We start from the raw sequence: 25,446 nt of genomic DNA on the forward strand, positions 1-25,446 counted from the left end.
CAAACAAAGAGTGTTCCACAAACAGGGTGAGTGAGCACCCCTTCACTATAGTGGCACTTTTCACAATGGCGAAGGCTGTTGCTGCAAGGGCTTGTTCGCATGCGAACTGCCCTTGCATTACAGAGTGAAGGGTGCCACTGTAGTACGCCAATGGTTTGTTGCCCAATGATGCTTTGGGCCTCATCACGACCCTGGCGGTAAGTTACCGCCAGGGCCGTGACTTTACCGCCATGGTGCTAACTACGTTAACGCCATGGCGGTAAGGGGATTTACCGCCCCATTCCGACCTTGGCGGGGCGGTAAATCCCCAATCCCCATTTACCCTTCCCCATTCCCATTTTTGCCCCATAGGGCATAATGGGAGTGGGGAAGGCGTTAATTACGCCACCGTAAATTACGGTGGCGTAATTAACACCAAGTTCCCTTACCGCCATGGTTTTTTACACCCGCTAAAAGCAGGTGTAAAATCCGCCATGGCGGAAAGGGAACTCGTGATTGGCGGTAAGGGGTCGGCGCAGCTAACGCTGGCGCTAACCCCTTACCGCCAGGGTCGTAATGAGGCCCTTTGTGTGTTAACACTGCTTTCATTAGTGTTCCATCACAGTGGGAAAATAAGTACAATTCCCTGTCATAATCTGGGGTCGCTAGGACGGATGCTTGTGATATGTGGTTGTTTAGGTTGTAGAACGCTGTGATCATTTCTTCTGTCCATTTTATGGGGGTGCTTCCTTTCTGTGCTTCCTTGAGTGCATGGAGCAGTGGGCGCATGTAAGCTGCATAGTCAAGTATCCATGCTCGGCAGTAATTACATATGCCGAGGAACTTCTGCATTTCTTTCAGAGGTTTGGGTATTAGTGTGGAACGAATGGCTGCGATTCTGTCTGGTATTATTCTCTTCCCATCTTTTGATATTAACTGAACGATATATAGCACTTCTGCTAAGCAGTATTGTAATTTTCCCTTGTCCACCTTGTAACCTTTGTTAGCCAGTAAATTCAGTAGTCCTATGGAATCCTCTCTACACTGTTCTTCACTTTCACTGCACACCAGGAGGTCATCTACATAGTGTATTATTGTGCTTCGTATGTCAATGTTTCCGAGATCTTCATGCAGTACCCTATTGAAGATACTCAGGCTTTCACCATATCCCTGGGGCTACGTGCAATGTTTGTATGTTTTCGCCCCTAGGGTGAATGCTGCCAGGTATCGGGAGCTTGGGTCCAGTGGTACTGAGAAAAAAGCATTTTTCATGTCCACCACTGTGAAACAAGTTGCACTTTTTGGGATACTGCACAAAATGGATGCTGGGTTTGGGACAAGTGGGAACTCTTTTTGCATGATGTCATTAAGTGGGCGTAGGTCCTGTATCATCCTCCAAGCCCGCCCTTTGCTTTTTTAATCAGATAAATCACAGTATTGCATGGAGAGTTTGAGGGCACGATGATGCCCTGTTCTAGTAAGGCCTGCACTGTGTATTTTATTCCCTCCTAAGCTTCTTTGCACAGGGGGTATTGCTTTACTCTGATTACTACTGCGCCTGGCTTTACTTTTATTTTCACTGGGGTGACCTCCTGTAAGAGTCCCACTTCATGAGGCCCTGTAGTCCATAAAATCTGCGGTACCTGTGTCATTTCTCTTTTGTATCATGATATCGCAGGGGATGCACACTTCCATTATTATTTCCCCATCATTGTCATTGTCAGTAAACAACTCCTCATCAGTTAAATCCTGCAATGCCACATTGGGATCTACGCATAACACTGTCCTCCATTCATACCCGTGCATGTCCAGTCCTATCGCCACAATACGTTTGGCCGACACCTGCACTCCTTGCCAATCTAGTGAGAGAATTGTTCCTGGCACAACTTCAGGTTCTACAACCGAGCGGAAAATGAAATCGGATGGTAATCTCCATTCTTGTCGTGTTAGCTCTGGTACTACTCTAGCCAACACCTGTATCCCATAGATAAACATGGTTGTATCCGTGGGCACCCCTCTTACTGCTACTTCATTTGTTATTGTGTTAATCATTAACATGGCTCTGAGCGGGCATAACCCTGAAGTTGAGCACACCACACCCCTCCCGGTAAAGGAAATAGTCATATTGAGTTTACTGAGAAGGTCCCTTTTCAGCAAATGTATTGCTGAGTCTTCGTGGTATAGTAGGGATGCTCACACTGTCTTCCCCCACCCGTGACATCCAAATCTCTACTGCAGGGAACCTTTAAATTTGCTCCAGAGAATCCCTGCATTTCCAAACTCTTATCCGAGAGCGAAAACCGGACTTCCACCATGAAGATGAACTGCTTGTTTCCTATCTCCGCCCCCCCCAGTGGTTCCTCGTCTGGACGTAGGGTAGTTGACAGGACTGGACAGGCAAGTGTTCTCTGTGGGCTGTCCTAATCTGGATGTTTGTTTGTGCCTGGGAAGGAGAAAGCACTTTCTCCCAATATCGCCGTTGACTGAAACAGTGCTGGTGCTCCGTTTGCTGTAGTGACAAATGGGTTTGTGTGAGTGTTTCCCATGATGTTCTGGCGTACTAACCGCTGTTGCATACCTTGTTGTGGTGCGTGTGGCCCTTGTTGTGGCCCCTGAGACCCTTGCTGAAACCCATTTCCCCACGGATCCTGTGGTCCGGCCCCTCCCATTGGCAATCCATACAGGCTCCCCGGGTGCGGGTGCTCAAACTGCTGACCATTGTAAACGTGTTGGGCATTTTGGTAGTATCCCATGGGTCGTGATCGACATTGCCTTGAAAAATTGCCCCACCTTCCGCAGTTCCAGCATGTTCCCTGTCTTCCCCCTCGTGGGCCCTGTCCTCCATAGCCTCCTCTTTGCCCGTTGTACCCACCTCTTCCTCTTCCAGGTTGTCCTTGCCCTTGAGGCCTCGTACTGTTCCTTCTGGCCCATTGCTCTTGTTCATTTGCTGCCCATTGTGCTGCCATCTTCTCCTGGGAAATGGCTACCCTCTCCTCCCCATCACTGTGTCTATCTGTGGGCGGGGCCATGGCTAGAGCTGCGACCTTCACCAGTTTGTTCTGCACTAATTTCACCTCGTCTGCCAATCGTTTTATGCTATTTATTGTTCCCTCTCTTTGATCCTCCTACAATGGTGTACTATTATGCTCTGTATTTCAGGCCAGCCTTTGGCTTCTTTCCCAGCAATTTTATCTAAGGCCTTCTGTACCTCCTTCAGGAGGCCCCTTTTGATGATAAAGTAAAAAAGGGTGTTGACTGGTCCCAAACCGTGCCTGTCTCAATGCATATATCTACTTTCCCGCCCCACCTGAGAGTGGGGGTAATACTTATTTTTGTCCATCAATGCCCAGGGTACATACAGGGGCCTCCCTGCTCCTTTGTGAATGAGGGGCATCTGTAACTTTGTCTTCTTTCCTGTCTTACTTAGTTTTATCCCTTTCTTCTTACTCAACACAATGTTCCCTGCCCTACTCCTTAACCTCCCTTGCCATCTTTCCCTCAGATGTTCACCATCCTCAGGTATGTCTACGTATGGCAACTGCACGCCTGCTGCCGCCACTCCCTCCTCGTATTCATCTAAGTCGCTCCACACCTCTTCTATCTCCCTTTCCGATGTTACACTCCCTTGTTCTTCACTTACCTGGTTACTTTCTTGTCCCACCCGCACTACTTTTGTCGGGTCATAGTTGAGGTGGAAGAAAAATTCTCTGAACTTCCATTCGTCTTGATTTGTGGGGCTCTTGGTCGGGCATGGTGATGGTGTTAGTGCTCCTCTCTGAGACCCTTGCTCGTCCCCTCCCGTTGGTTGTGAGGGCCCTTCCCCACCCCCGGTAGAATTTGCCTTTGTCCTTTATCACAGAGTGTTCTTAACCTCCTTAACTCCATTTCAGTAGTTGTCAATTGTGCTTCTAAGTCTCTAGTTAAACGGTCAATATTTACTGGCAGTGCACAGGTCTGCCCATACAGGCCCCTTGGGTCATAGGGGGGCTGGGGTGCTGCGGCGGGTATCGCTGGTGCACTTGGTTGTGGAACATAAAGTGGATCACTGTATCCCAGTCTCGTTAATAATGGGTACGTTTTTTTGGGTCCCCCTTCCTCTTTTTCCTCCCCCTCTGTTGTGGAGATGGGGGTCACCTCAGGTTGAGCTTCCTTTTCAGTGTTCCCTACCGGAGGAGTTTCTTCGAATATCCTCCACAAATCTAACACTTCTCATTTATTTTGCAACTGCTTCCCGCTATACTTTGCCAGCAAGTCTGTTGTCACCAGATCCAGTACCCTTTAATCAAATGGTCCACCATCTGGCCAGATAGGGTCAGACCCCTCCCCCTTGATTTCAGTGCGCCACTGATCATGGTATTTCTTAATTTTTTCACTATACAATGGCAGGTGTTGGCAAATGTGCACCAATGGGGTAGTTCCACCCATGATATTAACACATTTTTTTCATCACTCCGTGTATATGCGTACCTTTAAAACAATATCACCATAAGTACCTTAATCCACCTTAACCTTTTCACCATCAACACTTGGGAAAGTCAATGGGCCTCATTACAAGTGCAGCCATAAGGTGTTAATGGTGCTGGTAAGGACGCTGGTGGCGTTAACCCCTTACCGCCGCATTACGAGGTCCCTTAATGGGAGCCGCTAAAGGACCAGGGAGCTAATAACGGGAACCGAATGAGGCAATTTTCGCCCTCTTTTGGTTAGTTTGTTTATCCATCTCTTTCCCTTCAAGCCCAGGTCTACCAACCTTTCTGAAGGGGGGAAAACTGTCATGCCCACATGGGCAGCGAGAGACACCTTATTGCTTGAAGGAGAATCTCACAAATTAGGATTACCCACTGCAGGCTCCCTTGTTTCTCTCTGCCAAGCTTGTGTCTTCCCAAGCGGCGGATAGCTGGTTGCTCCCTGCTCTCAGCATACCCATGTCAGATCCTGGACATCTCTGTTGCTTTTGAAGAGAATGATGAGGGCATTTTACAGGGAAAAGAAGGTAGGCCTGGGTTTCGGATACAGGAGCAAAACAAAACTCTGCCTCTAGAGCGTACGGCCCCAACAACACACAACAGGTCTGCAGAGCACTGAGACCCAGAGATGGAATTAGAGGTGAGTAATACATACCTAGATACTAATGTTTATGCCGTCCACTGCGCAAAATGTAACAAACTCATCCTATTACCCTTTGTTGTACCTTCCTTTGCTCACTGTAAAATATCTGCCATTGACCGCCACACTTCCTGTAACTTCCACTCCCATACAGGTCATGCTAGGCAGTGTAGCATATCAAATGGAACTGTGCACAGGGGTTCAATGCATCTCAACAATGCTGGTGATAAGATTAAGCTAGTTCCTACTAATTATTTTCTGCCATATTGTTTTTTGTTTTGCTGCAGAGGTTTTTTCTCTGAACTATCAACTGTTCTTTCCTCATCCTTGGGCTCTTAAACTAGCAATCCTTAGTTTCTCTTTGCCTGAAATCTGGGAAGGGCATGTTCTTTCTCATCACTTTAACCTGGCTAACAATCACAGGTCAACCATCATCAAATGAAAGGAATAGGCCCAGAAAGGTTGAAATGTGGTGACGTCCAAGCATTTGGTGGTTGTCAAAGCTCCAGTAATAGGTTCCTCCGTACCCAAGATTTTTCTGGTGCTGTTTCAATGATAGGTGTCCTGTAGGGAATCACCTTGCGCGGTCTGCATGCTTTTTGCTGAAAAGTCTTGGGTCCGGAGGAGCCTATTATTGGGGCAAGGCACCAGAGCCTATAGAATACATTTCAAAGGAGAATCATAATCCCTCACTAAAACGGTTTTGTTGAATGAGAAGCTTAGCCTTGAGAAAGACAGATTAGTCGAAACACGTGTTGGCTGTTCAATTTATATTGAATTTGAAAAGAACAAATTGACAGATTAAGAACATTATGAACTCTGTCATACATAATTTGGAAGAGCGAAGAGCTGGTAGTACACATACAGTTTACTTGCTCTATGGTTTTGGGTTTACCACAGACTATTAGCCATGCGGCTGGCCCTTTCACCTTGTAATCCACGTCTCAGCGCAATTGGACAAAATTCAACCCTGTTCTCTCTTTTACACACCTGCATCCATCCTGCATCCATGGTACTCCTTACTTGCCACTTCCAACTCACTCATTCCCATGCAGCTACCTTCCACCTGATCTACTTACCACACCCATCCAACAAGCCCTTTCTTAACAAAATCACAGGCCTTATCACAACACCATATTTAAACAACACAACTAACATATTTCCTTGTGACCTCATCCTGCCCAGAAGTCACGCCACCAAGAAGACAAAAGTGACTCTACTTCATCTTGACACTAAGGTCATCAAGTAACTTGTCACAAAACCAACCCACAACAGACGCATTTCATACAACCTGTAATTGCACCACCTCTCCAGCCATTATAAGTCTTCCCCTCCTACCTTTCGACTGGACAGAACATGCAGCCATAGTCATCCTGTTCCACCATAACCTTCTTCACCAGTGATGCCAACCCAAACTAACCAAGAGACCCACCCCTATGTCAAGTACTTTCTCACAGACACACTAGAATAGAGCTTCATCACCTTGGCCTCCACGTCCAGTAATCCCAGAGAATGTCAAAAATCAGCTCAGTACATTCAGCCAGACTGTAACTGAGGACACAATAACAGTGCACTACTAAACCTTTGACTAAAACAACATAATCCCTCCAAACATTGGTACCAACAGGAACACATCAACAGTGAGTGAGACATACACAGACAAGAAATATGCTGGAGGAATTTTGATCAACTGGAGGACCTGATCACCTTGCGAACCCTACCTTCTGAATGCAGGACACTCATCACCACAGTCAAAGAAAAGTACTACACAGCGAGCAGCATGGAAGCATCCAACAAGTGCAATATGATCTTCAAAGCGATGAAGCAGTGCATCAACCAACCTCTTTCCAGACATGCAATACAGAAATCCATTCATTAACAAATGCAACACCATCAACACCGTCTTCACAGTCATGATAGGCAAGCTAAGTTAGTGACGGCTCCAAACACACCGCAGACATCCTACCGATACCAGTGAGCAACAATCATAGTTGTTGATTATGATCTACAAATCATGACAAAGGAGATGCCTGCTTTCTCACCCTACCTGATTTCTCTGCCACCTTCAATAGCATTGACCAGGAAGTCCTCCTCTACATCCTCACCAGTGGCTCAGGCGTTGATGGAACAGTTGTGCACTGGCTTTCCCCTTACTGTCCAATGGACTTCATCTCAGCCAGATGGGTCCCAACAGATTCCAGTATCACCCAATAATACATCTCGGGGGATAGCTCAGCGGCAACATGCTCGCCTTAGAAACAAGACGACATGGAGCAACACAGGTTCGATCCCCCGGTTCACACTTAGCAACCTCTGGGTATTAAGCGTGTTATAAATAACCTATCACATCATCACATCAGTAACCTTCATAGTTTTGACAGGGCTGCATCCTTTCCCATGTCATCTTCAAATCTACATGGTGTCTATGAGTGAATTTCTCACCAACACCGACATCAAGATATACCAGTACATAGATGACATGCAGCTTTATGTAAAAATTAGTTCCAGCCACAATATTGATCAACTTAAACATTGTCTGTCACTCATCCAAGACTGGATGTAAACACCCTAGCTCAAGCTCACACCCAACAAGACCAAATTAATTATCCTAGTATATCCCATCAAGCATTCCCAAGTGCATAATTGGCTGACAGACATGAAGCTTAAAAGATTCATGCCTCAGCACTCACCAAGTGCAAAACATCTTGGATTTACCATTGACTGTGACCTCTCATGAAGCATACACATTGCAAAGAAAACTCAAGCAGCAAGGTACCAGCTTACTCTCTGCCACAAGTGAAGCGTTTAATTTCTGCATTGATCTTCAGAACAGATCTTCAAGCAATCCCTGTGGTAACATCCTGCTCTATGGAGTCCCAGATGCCCCCACTGTCTCCTCTGATATCTGTCCAGCATACTTTAGCATGCCTTATCACAATACTAACACAATTTGATCACCTCATCCCTATCCTCTTGGATCAGTATTGCCTACCTCTTCAAGCATGCATCATGTTCAAGACAGCATGCATCACCTACAAAGCAATCACAACCAAAACACCATTCAACATGGCCAAGAAAATCGTCATCTCTGGAATCCAGCAAATCATCAGAAGCCACAACTTCCACAGGCTCGAAACAAAGAATTGCAAGATGGAAAAACAGGAATATAGGCAACCTCATTTTGCTAGGCACCAGGTTACTGGAAACATTCACCAATGCAGATTAGACTGGACCCCTCCACCCAACAATACTCTTTAAATAACATATCACCAATCTCTTATTTCCCCCACCCAACCCTAATTCTCCCCTCTAGAGGTCCCTCCCAGCCTTCCCCTGTTTATCGTAGTTCCTCTGCTGCACATCTTACTCTCACCCAGATTTCCACTTTATAAATCCCATACATACATAGATACATACATACATACATACATACACTCATACATACATAGCTAAATACATATATGCATGCATACATACACACTTCAGTTGGCACCTTCACTTGCAAAGGGCAGGACCATGGACATCTAGCACCAGATTCCTGGAGATCTAAACATCTCCAGATGCGAGGTAGATCTGTATTCTGATCCCCACAGAGAGCCAACTGAGGTATTTACTTAAGGATTGTGCCTATATCAAGCTTTGTGGGTGCCACAGCAACAAAACCAGAATCCCGCTCAGAAAATCAGCAATCAGTATCTTCCATTGATCATAATAAGAGACTGAGGCCCTCATTCTGAGTATGTTGGCCTGGAAATAAGGGTGGCGGTGGCAACGTACCAGCACCCTTTCCGGACTGTCATACTACGAGAATACCGGTAGGTGCCACAGATCCCCCAGCAGGACTGTCTTGCCAGGTTTTCAGGCCCCTGCAGGCATGTCTCTCACTGAAGCACCGGCACGATTAGCAACGGTGCTTCAGTGAACCAATTTCCATGGAGTCCTATGGAAATGGGGAGCAACCGCTACAGCTGCCACTTGTTATATCCCGGTGGCACTGGTATATCAGGCAGCGGTAAGGTTGTTATGGGGCTTCTGGTAACCTGCTGCCTACAAGCAGGTTTTACCAGCAACCCTGTAATGAGCCCCTTACTCTGTGTTTAGCAGATTTGAATTCCAATAGTACCTATAGGTATGACCAGTTTAATTTGGTACTGAACAAGCATCTGACTTTGAACATTGTCTGTCCAGGGTTGTGAACCTGAACTTAAAAACATTCTGCACAATTTCTACCTAGTTGTACTCTTTCCTTTCTCTACTTACCTTTAGTTAATTCTATACTTAATTTCTTTATTTCATTTGCTAGGAGATCTCAATGAGACCACACAGCATAAAATGTAAATCATTAAAAACAACTGCCAATACTACAAAGTAGACAATAACAAGTTAGAATTTCAGCCTATGTTCTATATCTCTATCATTCGTGTGTCAAAGCGTTAAAACAAAATCCCATATCCTAAAAATCTAGAGTCATCTCGTGCCACATATAAGAGATTGAGTGCCTCATGTGAAGCTCTCACTCAATACAAAATAGAAACACATTTTAAGGACTTTTTTCACATTTCCAAAACTGGTTCTATGTGACAATCCAGGGACTCAGTTTTGTTTTCTGACTCCTCTAAAGCCTTTTGCCACATATTCTAGGACGTATTTACTATTATAAGCTCCCGTCCTAGAATGTTAGGGGAACGTGATTGATTGTAATCATAGTGCAAATATGAATACATATCTCCTCCAGTGACATTTTTTTCATTACACTATTTTCACTGTATGTACCAAAAACATATTACAAACAAAAAGTGTATAGATAATATCTTGGCCCGCAGATCCACACGGGTTCTCTTTTACCCTACCACCCAACACCTAATGTGTACAAATACCATGTAGCTTTGCTGTTCAACAAAGTCCTTCAAAGAACATACAAGAACTGAAGACATCAAAAAAACTCATTTTACTCAGTCTTTCCCCTAATAGTATATTGTAGAGCCTTGGTGAATTTACTGAAGTAAAATCAACCCTATGAATTTGCTGCTCATCACATAGCCAAATGAAATTGTCCTTACTTTTTCTGGTGGGCTGAGGTGTTTTTACAGTATGTCTTAAGGACCAAAGGCCCAATAAACACATGTTGTGCCATGCTCCAATAAACCCTACTGTTCCCTTTTAGTGAAAATAATAGATTCCTCTAATTTCAAAGACTCGATATAAGTAGATCTACAGAACCAGAAGAATGACTCCAAGAGAAAACTTTCAATTATGTTCCGTTTTTTAAATATGTTTGGACTGAGATATTCAGCTCCATATAAAAGTAGAGGAGATCATTTTGTCTCATAAAATATTTTAATTGAAGTTCGATTTTTTGAACTTATACATTTCCTGAATCCATCGCTGACAAGGAATGCTAATTTTTCAATGGATTACAAATGGCTTTTCCAGGACAAACTGTTCATTAAAGTAATGCCTAAATATTTATATTCCTTGACTTGCCCAAACTTTCCAGTAGGCAGATGTCACATACAAGGGAAGCACCGAGAAGTCATTAAAAATTCCATTTGCATAGTTTTACCCTGATTGATCTCTAGGAATGTTTAGCTACAGTTTTCCTTGCACATGTGTATGGCACGCTGGAGACCAATTGGAGTCTGGCCTCAGATGACAGAATCATCTGCATACATGACTACATGAATCAAATGTGTAGCTAATTTTAATGGAAACATATTTATTTATTAAGGATTCTTATACCATTGCACCTCATGCCTGGAGGTCTCAGGGCGCGCACACAACAACAAACAGACAACCGAACAAATAGGTTAAAACAATGTGTTGGAGAAAAACTGGTGATGGAACTCATAGGTCAAAAGGGAAATTCCATGATCAAGTGGCAGTTATTCTAACTTTTAAGATCACTGGAAGGTCTGCTAAATAAATAGTAAACAGTAAATGTACGGACTTCCTTGTTTACGACTGTTGCAAATATACATTGGCTTTGATAGTTGGCCAGAATAACCCATGTGGACCCTGATCTTAAGTATTTTAATGTAATGCAATAACAATACATTAAATAGATTGCCAGCAATGTCACACTTTTCAAATGTATTCTAACCTTAATATCGTTCTACACAATTGAAGCATATGAATATCAATAAAGATACTGCACATGTCATCGTTTTGATTCTTACAGTATTTACTCAACATGCAGCTCCATGCAAGACAGTAGACCAAGGGAATATAGCTACTATAATCACACAAACCAGTGCTTTCAACAAAGTAATGAACATAAATGTCTGCACAGGAAACTAGGAGTGCACATAACAATAAATTGCAGACACATTATTTTGGTATTTTTTGATAAATAGGAATAACAATACTTCCTAGCCAATTTTCTGGGATGGAAAGTGTACCAGGCCGGAGTATTCTGTGGGTGCAACGGTCATTTGTCAAATTAAATAGATGAAATTGTAATCACACAAAGTAAATGGATGACAATTTAATTAACAACCAGGGTGGTTGTTGAAGCCAGTCATGTTGCTCAGATAGCTGGGTTAAATCCCACGATGCAAGCCTGTGTTCCGAGCAACCTGGAGGCTGCTCGGACCTGTCCCTCCATCTTCCCCCCAACTTCCCCTCCTTCTTCTGTTTCACTGCCCTTCTCCTTTTCCCCCAGCCCACTGACCTGATTCCTCTGGTGGCAGAGCTACCACTACAGCCACTTCACATCCCGGGCCGCCATGGAAATGAATGAGGAGCCCTGCTTCCATTTTCACGCTGGTTTTAGGTGAGAATTAATTTGAATGAACCGGATGCCGCAAATGCGTGGCCAGTATCAGCACCCCAGATTAAAAACCCGAGGTGCTAATAACAATAATACTCGCTGGGAGGACAGATAGATGGTAGGGGCAGTGATGTCCATTGTTAAGAATTTTGATCCTGTGCTGACCACCTGACCTGGCCCGCCGGCCTAGGTATTGACTTTGAATTTACACATTTTGGAATTTCAATGTATTGATTTACACTTAAGGCTTCATGTGCCTTTCATAACAGAAAGTGATAAAATGCACATCTAAAACATGACTAAATCAATAAACAAACACTTGCATTCACGATAGATTGAAAAAATAAATTAAATTAAAGGGAAAGCTGTTCTAATCTCTACCATTCCCTCGCGACCCTGGAAATCCTTGAGTCTGAGACTATAAACAAACTGTAAAACCCGAATAGAGGTCTCCCCACCATATACGACTTAACTTTTAGTAGTCTTCACAAAGATCCATATGACACTGCATTCCGGTAGACAGGATACTGAATTTCAGCCAACCCCAGTCTGTTTATGTCCTTTTGTAACTGATTTCTGTATCTTGAGGCAGTTGGCTTACAGTTGGCTTTGCAAAATGCTCCTTCAGGACTTTTTCAACCAACATTTAAATTACCAATGGAGCTTTTTTGATTGCAAATCTATTTTTTAAAATTGTTTATTGTATTTACCACTAAAAACTACATCCACTTCAAGGCCCATTTATTGTTTCCAAACAAAACATATTAACGACCATGTTGTTACATCATCTTGTTTTATTATCTGAGAGATGCAGGGTTTCCAAAAGAGATTTACAGATGGAGTTATTTTCAGATATGGGAACGATTCAATATAGTCATCTTGTATTATGAAATGTACTTTATTCTTCCTGTTCATTTGTTCAAAACCATAATTTGGTTTTGCTCAATACCAGATGATTTAGTTTACAGAATGGTGTCACTGCATCTAATTGTGCGTTCAAGGAATTCAGAGTCCTGGCCAGTAGGACTGAGTCATCAGCAGACAGGAACATAGGTAATAGCTGATCTGCAACAGTTGGAATATCTTGCACCGTACTTAAAACCTCATTATACAAAATCTATAGTCACGTGATACCTGCAGAACTGAATTGCTGGATCAGTGAGAAGGCAATTATCAATCTGGTCCAAGGAGGCTGATTCATAATTGCCTTCTCACTGATCCAGCAATTCAGTTCTGCAGGTATCACGTGACTATAGATTTTGCAGTCTTTTTCTGGCAGACTGTTTGGTCCATATGATGATGTTGCACCTCATTTTTATAAAAGGGAATTATGATAGCATTTAGCTAAAACACCAGAAATGTACCACTCGTGCTAAAAATAGAAACAAACATTTTAAACAATTGGACCTATTGATCTTGTGAATATTGAAAGAGTTCAGCTGCAATAACTTTGGGCTGGCCACTTTACCTCTGGTCAGATGACTGCCTCCATATATTTGTGTGGGAGGAAGAGGGTATCCCTTAAATAGGGATTAGTCGCTGCCAATAGACCCTATATCTCAATATTTGATGATTATTGTTGTATCTGATATAATGTAGACCTCACTATATCATGTTTACTGATTGTGGATTCAATATTGGTTCTTGAGAACTCAAGCACACTTTAAAAATGTATACATCGGAAGTGTAAAAGCACAACAATATGTATACATTTGAACAGGTCCATTAATTGGCTCAATGCTAACTGATTGTCTATGTCTATGTCTATGTCTTTGTGCTTATAACACGCTGTAAGCCCGCAGGCATCAGGGCGTGGGGATTGCGAAGTCCAAGCCGTACATAAACTGATGTTTTGCACAACCGTTACACAATTTTTTGACTTAAAGCATATGAACGAAGCAGCACATTTAATATGCGTTCAGTACACAACATGTGCTTCTCAGTTCTCAACATTTACTTAAACTCACATATTCAGAAGCCACAGCACATGCTTTCTGACAGTACTAACATAGTCCAGTACTTATATCAAGCTTTCGCTCAACCCACCCTCTACCAGGTGATTTGGATCAGATGCAAATAGGACTGTGCGTTGTGCAACATACTGGAACCTCAGGTTGTGCACTGCATTCTCCTGCCTGAGCACCTGATAGTAAGCAACACTGTGGGCCTCATGACGAGTTGGGCGGTAGCCCTTAAATGCAGCGGCAACGCTATTATCACTGCATTTAAGGGTCCGCCTAATTACGAGTCTGGCAGCATTTAGCCCCAGCTCTAAGATGGGGGTAAACGCGCCAACTTAATGCCCATTTCTGGGCACTATTAGCGTGTGCTAATTGTACTGAAAAATGCCACAATGGACCCAATTGGGAATGGGGAATACCCATTAACGCCCAACCCTTGATCCGGCGCTAATAGCGCCAGACCGGGTGGCGGTAACGCTATTAGCCTGGCCGGTATCCCAACGGGATACCACCCAACTCGTGATGAGGCCCTGTGTATCAGAGCATGTAACATTGAGTTACGAGCTGTGTAGCCACTTCCATCACCATCAGCACGCTGACTTCAATTGCCAATCAGTCGCTCTGTATCATGTCATCACTGCGCCAACGAAAATTCTGAATACAAAAATACTGAATTGCAAAATGCAAATTTCCCCACAATTATATATGGTGGGGAGTTAGGGTAATAGAAAATACAAGGGGAGTATGGAGGGAGCTGTATTGGGTATCCGCCTGCATATAATTGCAGTGAAATGTGTGGAAAAAAGAACATTCAGTATTTATGTATTAAGCATTTTCTTTTCGCAATCATCACATACATACAGGTGATACTGATCTGCCCAACATAAACAATGAGCTGCGTTTGTGTCTTTATTCATGTGTGTCTTCATGGGTTAGTTGGAAAAAGCTCAGGTTGTCTAAATATCAAATAGTTTCTTAATCTGTGGGGGCTTGTTCTCCCATATATTAACTGGAACTAGACTAGTTTGGAAGGAAAGCAATGAAGACAAGAAAGGTTCTTAAGTTCCAATAGGAAAACATTTACTAGTTTGATTGGATTAGTGGATGAATACCACCTGTGACTAACCACAGGAATTCGTCCCTTCTACCCAAGGGGGGACCTCCCTGTGAGGCTAGGGAGGTGGGCCCACTCCTCATCATCCTCCTTAGGGATCGAGGAAAGTGGGACGTCACCAGGAGAGATTCCCCCTGTGGGGACAAGGAAACCCGTTCCTCTGAGGAACTCTCAAATTGGTATATGGCCTACTTGGGAATATCTGAAAATGTGAAGGACACACAAGGTAAATAAAGACTGGGAAAAAGAAGATGTACCATTTGTTATTTCCAACTAGAAGATGCACATGTCTCTTTAAATAGGGATTCCCATTTAAATGGGATGAAGAAGCTGACTCTGCAGGCAGCTGAGGCAGAGAGACGCATATGTCAGGAAGGGAAGCCCCAGGCAGACGCAACACCTTAGAAGGGAGGAGACTCTACTGCCGGCAAAGCCTGCAAGTTTGAAAGCTGCAAGGGGAACTCGGGATGCAGAGCATCCAGAGAGAGCCAAGACGAGAGAAGGCAATTGTGGTGGCATGACCACAGAGATCCCTGGTGGACCGAGGGTCCCTCAAACTGCACTGAAACCACTAGGCAGATACGGCCGCCTACCAGAAGGTTACTAGAGGATCTGATAAACCATATCAAGAGAGGATATCGGTTTCGAGACACTGAAGTGAAGCGAGACCATGCGAGAACAATGAGAGAATAAAGAAAACAACATACCCCAAGCAGACCAAGGCCCTGGTGACGTTACCCCAGGCAAACACAGGTAACAGGGAAAATTTGAGACCAGGGATGCCTAAGAGTAATCATTATGGGACCGTTCATACTCATGCCAGTAATATACATGAAAGAATAACAAAACAGAATGATAATGACAAGAGGAATATGAATAATCATTACAGAACCCTTCATACTCGTCCCAGTAAAATAAACAAAAGAATACAAAAACAGAATGATGATGACAAGAGAAATCTGAGTAATCATTACAGGACCATTCATACTCTTCCCAGTAATATAAATAAATAATAAGAAAACAGAATGACGATAAGAGAAATCTGAGTAATCATTACAGGACCATTCATATTCGTCTCAGTAACATAAACGAAAGAATAAGACATCAGACTTATGATGATAAGAGAAATCATTATGGGACCATTCATACTCGTTCCAGTATTATGAATGAAAAAGTAAGGAAATGGAATGATGATGAGAAAAAATAGTACAATTAATATTGGAAAATATACTGCAATTAAGATACAAACACCTGAACCAGAGAATTTAATGACAGAATTACAATTGCAGTAGAGACTGTGAGACACTTAAGGAGTGACAGAAACACACCTGGGGAAAAGGGCAACCACAAATGTGTATCAAAGACTAGAGAAACTGAAGAAATACAATATGATAAATTATGGAAAAGGGAAAGAGATTTAAAGAGAGAGAAACTCAGAGACTGGGTATCAATACCCTGGGAAGAGGGGAACATCACCCTCTATGAGGCAAGTAATTATTCAAGACCCAAGAAGCCAAATTCCATAGAAAGGAAAGGAATGTAATACAATCTTGAAGTAACTGTATGAACTGATAAAATGAGTCACAAGGGACTACCTAAAAATATCGAGAAAAAAGAAGAAGAAGAAGAAACTTGCAGGAAGTTAGCTCCTGGAGAAGGGAGTCATTCACCTGTCTTTAGTTATTAGAATTGTGGTAGGCTCAGTTAGGTTTGGTTTGGACGTTGGACACTTTTATTTTGGACATTCACTGATGACTGACAAACAACTTAATTAGTTTGATAGGTAGGATCACACAATAAAAATAGGGACAAGTAGGCAATTTGATTGTTCTTTAATAAAACCTGCATTGAAATAGCCACAGAGGGTGAGTGTCCTCCATCTGATCTCCAAACCAAAAGAGGTGATGGCTGGATGGTTTTGAATTAATCACAAACTCTGGCATCGCTCAGAGCACCCCTCCAGACCATTGCTGTTCACCTACCAAGCAATTACAGAGAGGGGAAAGACTGTATGCAAATCAGGCTTGGTTCAACCCCAATAGGGGCAGTCTAGCCCAAACTGCTAGGTCACAAACCACAAAGAATAATTTGAGATTGGAGGTGCATTTTGGAGGTTCATTTTACATTGATGTACTCAAATAAAATGTAGAGTATACCCAGGTGTTTTCTCACAGCATGTGGCATTTGAGAAGCTCAGTGTGATTTCTCCACCCTTTATGTGCTTTCTGTTTGCACACACTACCTTTCAGTTATGAAGCATGAGAGCAGCAGAGACCCAGGTTGGAAAGAGTGGTCAGTGAGTAGGTGCTGCATGTTGCTGGTCATGTTTGAGTGGTGTTTGCATTACTCAAGCATACCGATGGGTGCCTTCTGGTGGGACTGTGAAAGACATAAATAATGAATACATATGCCTGATGTTGATGTAAATAAGATCAATGAGTTCCTTGGAGAAGGGACAGACAAAGTAGGTATGAGGACTTGTCAAGAGGCTTGAATGCGAATGTTTGTAGGTAGACTGTGGAAATTACTATTTAGGATTATATCGTAACCATGGATCACCTTACATCTAAGTAATGAATATCAGAGATAAGAGGTTTTTTGATGGGTTGGGTGTCTAATCAATTCAGGGTAGCTCCTGGGAATTGTAAATGAGCTAGAGGACTGTGATGTGCAAATAGAAAAGCAGAATACGCTCATACTTACCTACCCTGCACATGTGGAGTACACAAGCATGAAGGATGAGTTGCTGCCTCAATTTCAAAAGGATAAATACAAGCATTAACTTGAAATAACATGATTTTTAAGGAGCATGCAGTAGGTACACTACCACTGAGATGTTTTCTGGCAATTTACTCAGAACAGAGTAAAGCTTTATTTTAGAGAAGCCCAATCACGTTGTATGAAATGTATTTGTGAAAGAAAGTAACCATACCAACCAATAATATGTGATTTTATTTTTGTATGTATGGGCTTTTTGTCTTTAGATAAAAACATTTCACCTGGCAAATATATTTACATTCACAGGTTAAACAAATGCTAAGTAGCAATTAATACAAGAGGTTAACAATTTCATGAAATTCAATAGAAAACAATTACTCATTCCATAAAATAATTCACAAAAATGACCAATGATAAATTATACTTAATTCACTACTTAAAGAAATGATCATCACATTTGGGGGAAAATCTGCATAAAAAATGTCGTAGTAGCTAAAACTAATGATGCTTGATACCCAGCTATGATTCTGTTCCATAGTTCTTGTCAGTTAATAAAATTAATATCATGGAAAAATGACTCAAATGTAACTGGTGTTTACAAGCTAACATTTTACATTCAACCATGAGGTGATGTAGGGTATTTACAATATCCTGAGAAGAACTCCTGTCAGGAGCACGCGCAGACCAAATTATCATATTGTCTGGCCAACAGTACAAAGTGGGAAAGAGAGGTCTACCTACCGCTGAAGCAAAGAATGTTGCTGACTCCCAAGAGGCTGACAGAAGCCGAAAGTTGTCAGGAGAGACCCGCTGACGACAGCAGAAGTCCCGACAAAAGCAGAACACTTGCTCATCAAAGTACAAGGAACGCAGGTTACCGGCGGGATAGCAGGCATACAGGGAAGCTGCGGCGAGGAAAAGAAAGTACAAGAAGCCACATAAATTGGTCTGGGACCTGAGAATATGGAATATCTTCAAGGGGGTCAGGGACCCAAAATAATTGAATTATCCTAAAAGGGTCTGAGACCGGAGAGTATACTGTGAATACTGCAAATACCTTGAGATGAGCTTAGAGGAGTAAAGCATCCTCTTGGCTTTTTTTGAAACTTGACCAGGGATAAGGAGTCATCACCAGGTGTTGAACATTGTTACAAGAGCTAAGCGGGGGAAGGCACCCTCTTGGCTTGTGTTGAAACTTGACCATGGGAAGGGAGTCATTCCCCTTGGTATTGACCATTGTGAGAAGAGCTAAGCAGGGGATGGAATCCTCTTGGCTTATGTTGAAGCTTGACCAGGGCAAAGGAGTCATTCCCCCTGGTGTTGAACATTGTGAGAAGAGCTAAGGTGGAGGGCGGCATCTTCTTGGCTTGTGATGACACTTGACCAGGGGAAGTTAGTCATTCCCCCTGATATTGAACATTGTGAGAAGAGCTAAGAGGAGGGAGGTGTCATCTAGGCTTGTGTTGAAACCTGACCAGGAGAAGGGAGTCGTCCCCTTGGTGTTGAACACTGAGGAAAAGAGATAAGAGAAGGAAGGCATCCTCTTATTTTATGCAGGGCTTTGATCTGGAGAATGGAGGCAGTCCTGGGGTTGCACATTGTGGAAAAGTGCCAAGAGCCACTCGAAAAAAGTCATTCCCATAGGCATTTGTGACCACAGAATAAAAACTGAGCTAGATCAACAGAAGGGAGCCATTCACTTGAGAAGTACATTTCTTTTGGTGGAACTTTGTTTTCTTCACAACCAGAGAGTTTTTTTCCCCTTTGGAATATTAGTTGCAGACAGTTTGGAACTGTATATTGGTACACACTGGAACTTTGTTTTCCCTAATCTAGAACTTTACCTTGGAAAAGGACTGAAACCTGGTGAAGGGATTCAGTCTCTCGGGCAAAGTTCCACTCTACTGTTGAGACCAAGGTCCAGCCTCTCAACCAAGAAGACTCATTGTTACTTTAGTTGAATCTAGAATGTAAGGGAAGGAAATAGGTTTTGACACAGGACAGTGAACTATTTTTATTTTTGACTTATCATCGTGACAGAGTCCTTAGTTTAGTTGAGGCAGGGAAAACCCCTCTTAGTGTTGGGGATAGATAGGTTTACTTTTCATTTGTTGAATCAATAAAGGTTTGTAGCCAACAACACTCCACCTGTTTTTTGATCCTATACTTCTGCACCATTACAAGTGTCAATTTCCTTAATAAGTGCTATGTTTAGGATGTAAAATAATGAGACTTCGATGGGAGCTAAAATGTTCCTGTATAGAGTCAAATACTTCCAATAAATTAATGCTTTAAGAGAGTTCAAACCCATCTCATATCTCATTATTGGGACAGGTACACACTTCGGGAGGTTCAAGGAACTCCAAAAGAGGCCTTCGAGATTGTCTCAAATAGTCCTATATTTAGGAGTCATTATTTCAGCTCCATACATGAGAGTCACTGGGCCTCATTACGAGCATGGCGGTAGCCGTGCCTGTACGGCAGGCACGGCTACCGCCATACTCGCTTCTTGCACCTCCTCCCACGATTGGGCAATAACCGGCCCATTACGAGGTGAGTTGGCCGGTAATTGCCCATTCGCGGGTGGCTGTAATGCCGGGCTCCCGATCCCTATTCTGTCCCATAGGACAGAATGGGGGTGGGGAGCATGGTTGCACCGGCACCGTTTATAACAGTGCCGGTGGAATCACGAGTTTTGCTCGCGGGTGCCGCACAGCCCACCAGGTAAGACCTGGCGTGCTGTCAGGAACCCGCAAAGAGAACTCGTAATGTGGCGGCCCGGTATGAATGGTGCCAGTGCCTTACCAGCACCGTTCATTCCGTGGCCACCACCCTTGTAATGAGGCCCACTGTCTTAGCCTTGGAAAAGGTAATAACAGGAATTAGGGAGAATCACACTAATGCATACCAATACTTTTAGCTTGACCTGCAAGTTCAATGCATTTCTCACGAAGCGCTGCATAGAGAGCTGCCTTTCTGTTACTCACATAAATTGGGAATTCCAAATAAATAAATGAGGAACAACTACGACAGAAGTTTTGTTTAGTGTCCAATTGAAGTTTTTATGTTTAGTTACACATTTACGCAAAAAATAATGATCTTAGTTTTTTGTCAGGCTAATACTCAAACCATTTGCCTTAATAAAGGTATCTAAGACCACCAATTGCCACCAAAGTCCAATGGGTGTAAGGTCAAGAAAAACCAGGTCATCGTCCTACACCAGCCATCTCACAGGTGAATTCCCAAATGTAGGTGGGAAGATCTAACCTGGGCTAAATACTCTCCAACATCTGCTATAAACATATTAAAAAGAAATGAAGCAAGTACCCAACCTTTTCATAAATCCCTACATGTAGGAATAGGCCTGGACAGAGTACCCAGGGCAATGAGCCTAATTTGTACCTTAGTATCTGTATACAGGTACCAGAGCTAAGATAGAAGACAACCCCTATTTTGAAATGTACTTCAGACAAATGTCCAGTCAACACAATCGAAGGCCATAGTAAGGTCAATAAAGGTGCCGTATATGGGTTGATTTTTCACAATTGCCCTATTTCTAAGGAATGATAGAATTAATCCATTAAGGGCCATTCCCAAATACCTTGGGATATGTTGTTAGTGGCCCATTTTTCCAAATGGTCTAGCAGGATGGAAGAGAAAATCATACTAGACACACCTAGCAAGGCTAAAGTTTGGCAATTCCTAGGGAGAGTTTACGCACCTTTTTTTATAAAGTGGAACTATGTGTGAGATTTTCCAGCAATTCGGGGCGGTCTTAGCGAGAATAATCTGACTGAATAATGATTTTAGGATTCAAGCGCAAAGTTCTAGCTAACTTCTCATGGTAACATTACCGAGACCATCATGTCCAGGAGCACATGATGGTTCACGTTTTTAATAAGTGGGTGAATATCATCAATATTGAGGTCTCAGGGCCAAACTGGTTGGGGAAACTTATGTCCTACGTGATTTCAGGGCCTGAGCCTGGCATAGATCTCATTTTAATGAGTAATCCAATCCACTTCTGCAATTGGACACATGAGCCTTTTGAGTCGAGTTTGGCTAGATGTATTAATCAACCAACAGAAAGACACATATTGTTGGAGGACAGGCAGCACAACATTGTCTCTGCTTTTTGTTGCAGTATGCATGCTTTTTAGCTTCTCATCCAATTTGTATAACGCAATTTCATTTTATCCATCTCGGATTGGAGATTGGCAGTTGGGGCATGAATAAAGGCTCTGAGGTTAGTTTTGATTCACAATTTTTAACACGGATGTAAGTATCAAAACCATGCTTGCGCCATAGTTCTTGGATGAAATTCGGCATTGAAGTTCATGGAAAAAAAACCACAACATTTTCGGGAGAAAATGCATCCGAAAATTCCAGCATAGAGTATATAACATATTAGCACCAAATGCATAATTAGTCCACACTAGGGGCTTTCTTGTGAAGAATTAAAGGCAGTGATCAAGTTGTAGAAAAACAGCATGGCTCTCTATAATTTATAAGGCTCATGTGATAAGGGCTGCAATCTGAAATATCATGAGAGAAATTGCTTTTTAATGTTCTGCTGCATGGATTCTGAAGGAATATGCACACCTATCATAACTGCGATGATCATTAAAATTACTTGTGCATCCTGTAATATGGGTAGTGATTCTCCTAATAGAAATGCCCTTAAGTGCTGGGCATACCTTGAAGCAAGGGAACATTTAATGAGATCCTTTCTGAATACCAATGGATCTTCGTCCATATAAATGGGAATACATGCTATATATGCACCAGTGTCGGCAGATATTAGAGTGTAAATGCATACCTCTGCTTTGGTCCAAGACACATGCTCATGCACTGGCTTATAACATGAATTCTTATATTGAATCCAGCCAGAGTCACAGAAGCCCTGAGCACAGAGGCAAGTCTCTCTAGCAGTCATTGATATAGAAGATGCACCTTCTGCATTGGCTGTCTGACAGTTACCTAGTACAATAAAAAAAATGAAAAGCAAATACTATTATTATACTTGGAAATCTTAGAAGATAATGCAATGTTAGAGAAAAACATAGAATTACAACCGTGCAAGCGCTTTGGATAAAAGCACTCTATACATTTAATAAATGCAAATACAAATAAAATAAATACAAATACAAATCTATGCTGGGTGCCATTTGTGTCAAAAGACATTTGTTACACATTGTATGACTTTAACCATATATTAAGTCATATGTGGTCTTTGCTCCATTATTTATTAATAGATACAATGATGTCAATGTGCAGAAAAGAAAATACATTATATGTAAAACTGAATCTCTCGATTGTCTGGTGCATACGTGTTAGATTAGCAATTTCATTTAATTGTTCACAACTTTAATTGTTTACATATGATAGAGCTGTGTGGAAAAGCAGCCACTACATAGCTCTTTCCTAACAGCTCTTTGTAGGATAATCAACACCTCCTGCAGCGAGGGAATATCCCAGATGTCCTAAAAAGAGAGTTTATATGCCCATTCCTGAAAAGATTCACTGTCAAAGTTAAAGACCTAGCAAACTACTCTTACAAAAAGTGAACAACTCTGTCAGCTTGGGGGTTACCAATCTGGCATCCATCTCAAATGCAGCACTGAAACAGCCACCATCTAGGTGGTTAACGACACACTTCAGATTATTCATGAAGAGGACTCATGCTTGTTAGTCGTTTTGGACCTCTTGACTGCTTTTCAAATGGTCAACCCTCACTCATTACCCACTTTCCTGGAACACAGGATAGGCTTCTCTAGGACCATCCTGAAATTGTTGAGATTCAAACTATCTGTTACACATCTGGCTATCCAGATGGAGAGTTCCCCATTACCCGCCTTTGGTCTCCAACTGCCTCCGTTATTCCTTACCCCAGAACAGGCAATGGGAGCATTTCCAAAATTCATGAATTGAAACTTTTTTTTTTATTTGTTTTTATTTGCTTTTAAACACAAAAGATTCATAACATACATCTGGCATTCAGGCCAATTTACAACCAAACAATTCCCACCTCTACCTCTCCCTGCCAGGTGAACATAAAAAACAAATACAACCCGCCCCCCAAAAATCCCACCCTCCATGCACCACCGCCAGGACAAGGTTCCATCTCTTCATTTTACACTTCGTGATGCTGTCATGTTTATGCTATACATCGTTCACTTTCCTAGTTAACCCGTATGCTAACAAAAAACAAAGAGGTCCTGGCTACGGTGATAATTTATCTCACAGATTGCCAGGCTAGCTTCTCTCACTGTTCATACGGTACAGATCACACATTGGTTTCTCGCTCAGGTTCTCTGTGTCGCACCCCATCTGGAGTTTGAGGCATGCTAATTTGCAAAGTCACTCCACAACATCTCATTTTGAACTTCTCAAATGGCGTGAGTTCTCTCTGAACTTTCATTCACCATTCCTCTCTGGAGAGAACGCCTTTATGTCTAAGGTAGAGCAAGATCAAGATTGGGTGAACTCCCATTGCTTCTTTGAGTTCTGAGATCATATGAAAAACACTACCTCCCCACAGCTGTCCCACCCTCTCTAGGCCCGCATTATACCATGGTTGATATTGTGCATGGTCGGGTATTTCCTCACGCACTCCTGGAGCCCATTTGTGATTCAGAGGAGAGGGCCATGTGGTGACTGCTTGCATGTCCACCCCTTCCTTCCATATGCCCCATATTGTGCCAATGATGGGGTGTTCCGGGAGTCTGCAGAGGAGTTTCGATCTGGGGACCCACAGCCATTCTGAAACAGATTATAGTTGTCGAGATGAACCCATTGCAGGTCCTTCCTCCCTCTCAAGTAGGGAATCAACACCCTTGGCTGCGTTGCTCGATAATATAACTTTAGCTCTGGGAGTCCCAGACCTCCCTTATCTTTGGGCATAATGAGTACATCATACAGTATTCTCACCTTCTTACTCTGTCATAGAAACTTTAGGATGGCACCCTTTACCTCTCTAAAGAATGGCTCCGGGAGCTTCAAAAGAAGAACCTGAAACGGGTATAGAAATCGGGGTAGGCATACCATTTTAATTGTGTTAAGTCTCCCCATCCAGGTGATTGCGAGCTTCTGCCATTTTGCCAGATCTGCATGAAACGAGGAGAGAATGTGTGGGAAGTTTGCAGCATACATATCCTCTATATTTCTCATCAAGTTTATCCCTAAATAATGCAGGGTATGTCCTCCCAAATGAAGGCCCAGCTGGGAGAATTTAGCGGAGTCCTCAGGGGTTAGCATCTGCAACGGGTACAGTATTGATTTAGATCTATTGATTTTAAAGCCAGAAAGCCTTCTGTAAGTTTCTATCAGGTGTATGGCTCTAGGTATCGATGTCATGGGATTAGTTACCTGGAGTAAGAGGTCATCAGCGTAGAGGGCCACTTTATATTCCTTTCCATCTACTTTGAGACCTTCTACCTGGTTATCAGATCTAAGCACCAATGCAAGGGGCTCGAGGGAGAGAGCGAACAGTATTGCTGAGAGGGGGTCTTGTGCCCCTTTCCAGATTGAACCATCTAGAGTATTCCGAATTAACCATGACAGATGCCTGAGGAGACGTATAGACAGCCTTAACCCCTTTCCTAAAGAAGTCCCACTCTACCCTGTCGAATGCTTTCTCTGCATCAATGGACAGGAGTAAGGGGTCGGACACTATTTTCCTTGATTCATGTATTAAGTGAAGAGTTTTACGGATCGTGTCAGCCCCCTGTCTACCTACAATGAAGCCCACCTGATCATTATGTATCAAGAAGGGCATTTGGATCTCCAGTCTGGCTGCC

General features: G+C 42.8%; 1 protein-coding gene across 3 annotated transcripts in view; it reads right to left on the reverse strand.

The window, feature by feature from the left end:
• The window catches only part of LOC138513746 (C-type lectin lectoxin-Thr1-like), a 634,248-nt gene that overhangs the window by 577,068 nt on the left and 31,734 nt on the right, over positions 1-25,446 (reverse strand). For 2 of the 3 annotated variants that reach the window (XM_069628830.1, XM_069628831.1), the window contains exon 3: positions 22,467-22,627. The exons of the other annotated variant lie outside the window; for it this stretch is intronic. In XM_069628830.1, the coding sequence (XP_069484931.1) occupies positions 22,467-22,627 (161 nt within the window). The remainder of the gene's footprint in view (positions 1-22,466; positions 22,628-25,446) is intronic. 3 annotated transcript variants of the gene reach the window in all.

Source organism: Ambystoma mexicanum, chromosome 12 (genome assembly GCF_040938575.1).
Source record: "Ambystoma mexicanum isolate Mex_15411 chromosome 12, UKY_AmexF1_1, whole genome shotgun sequence".
NCBI classification, from domain to species: Eukaryota; Metazoa; Chordata; class Amphibia; order Caudata; family Ambystomatidae; genus Ambystoma; species Ambystoma mexicanum.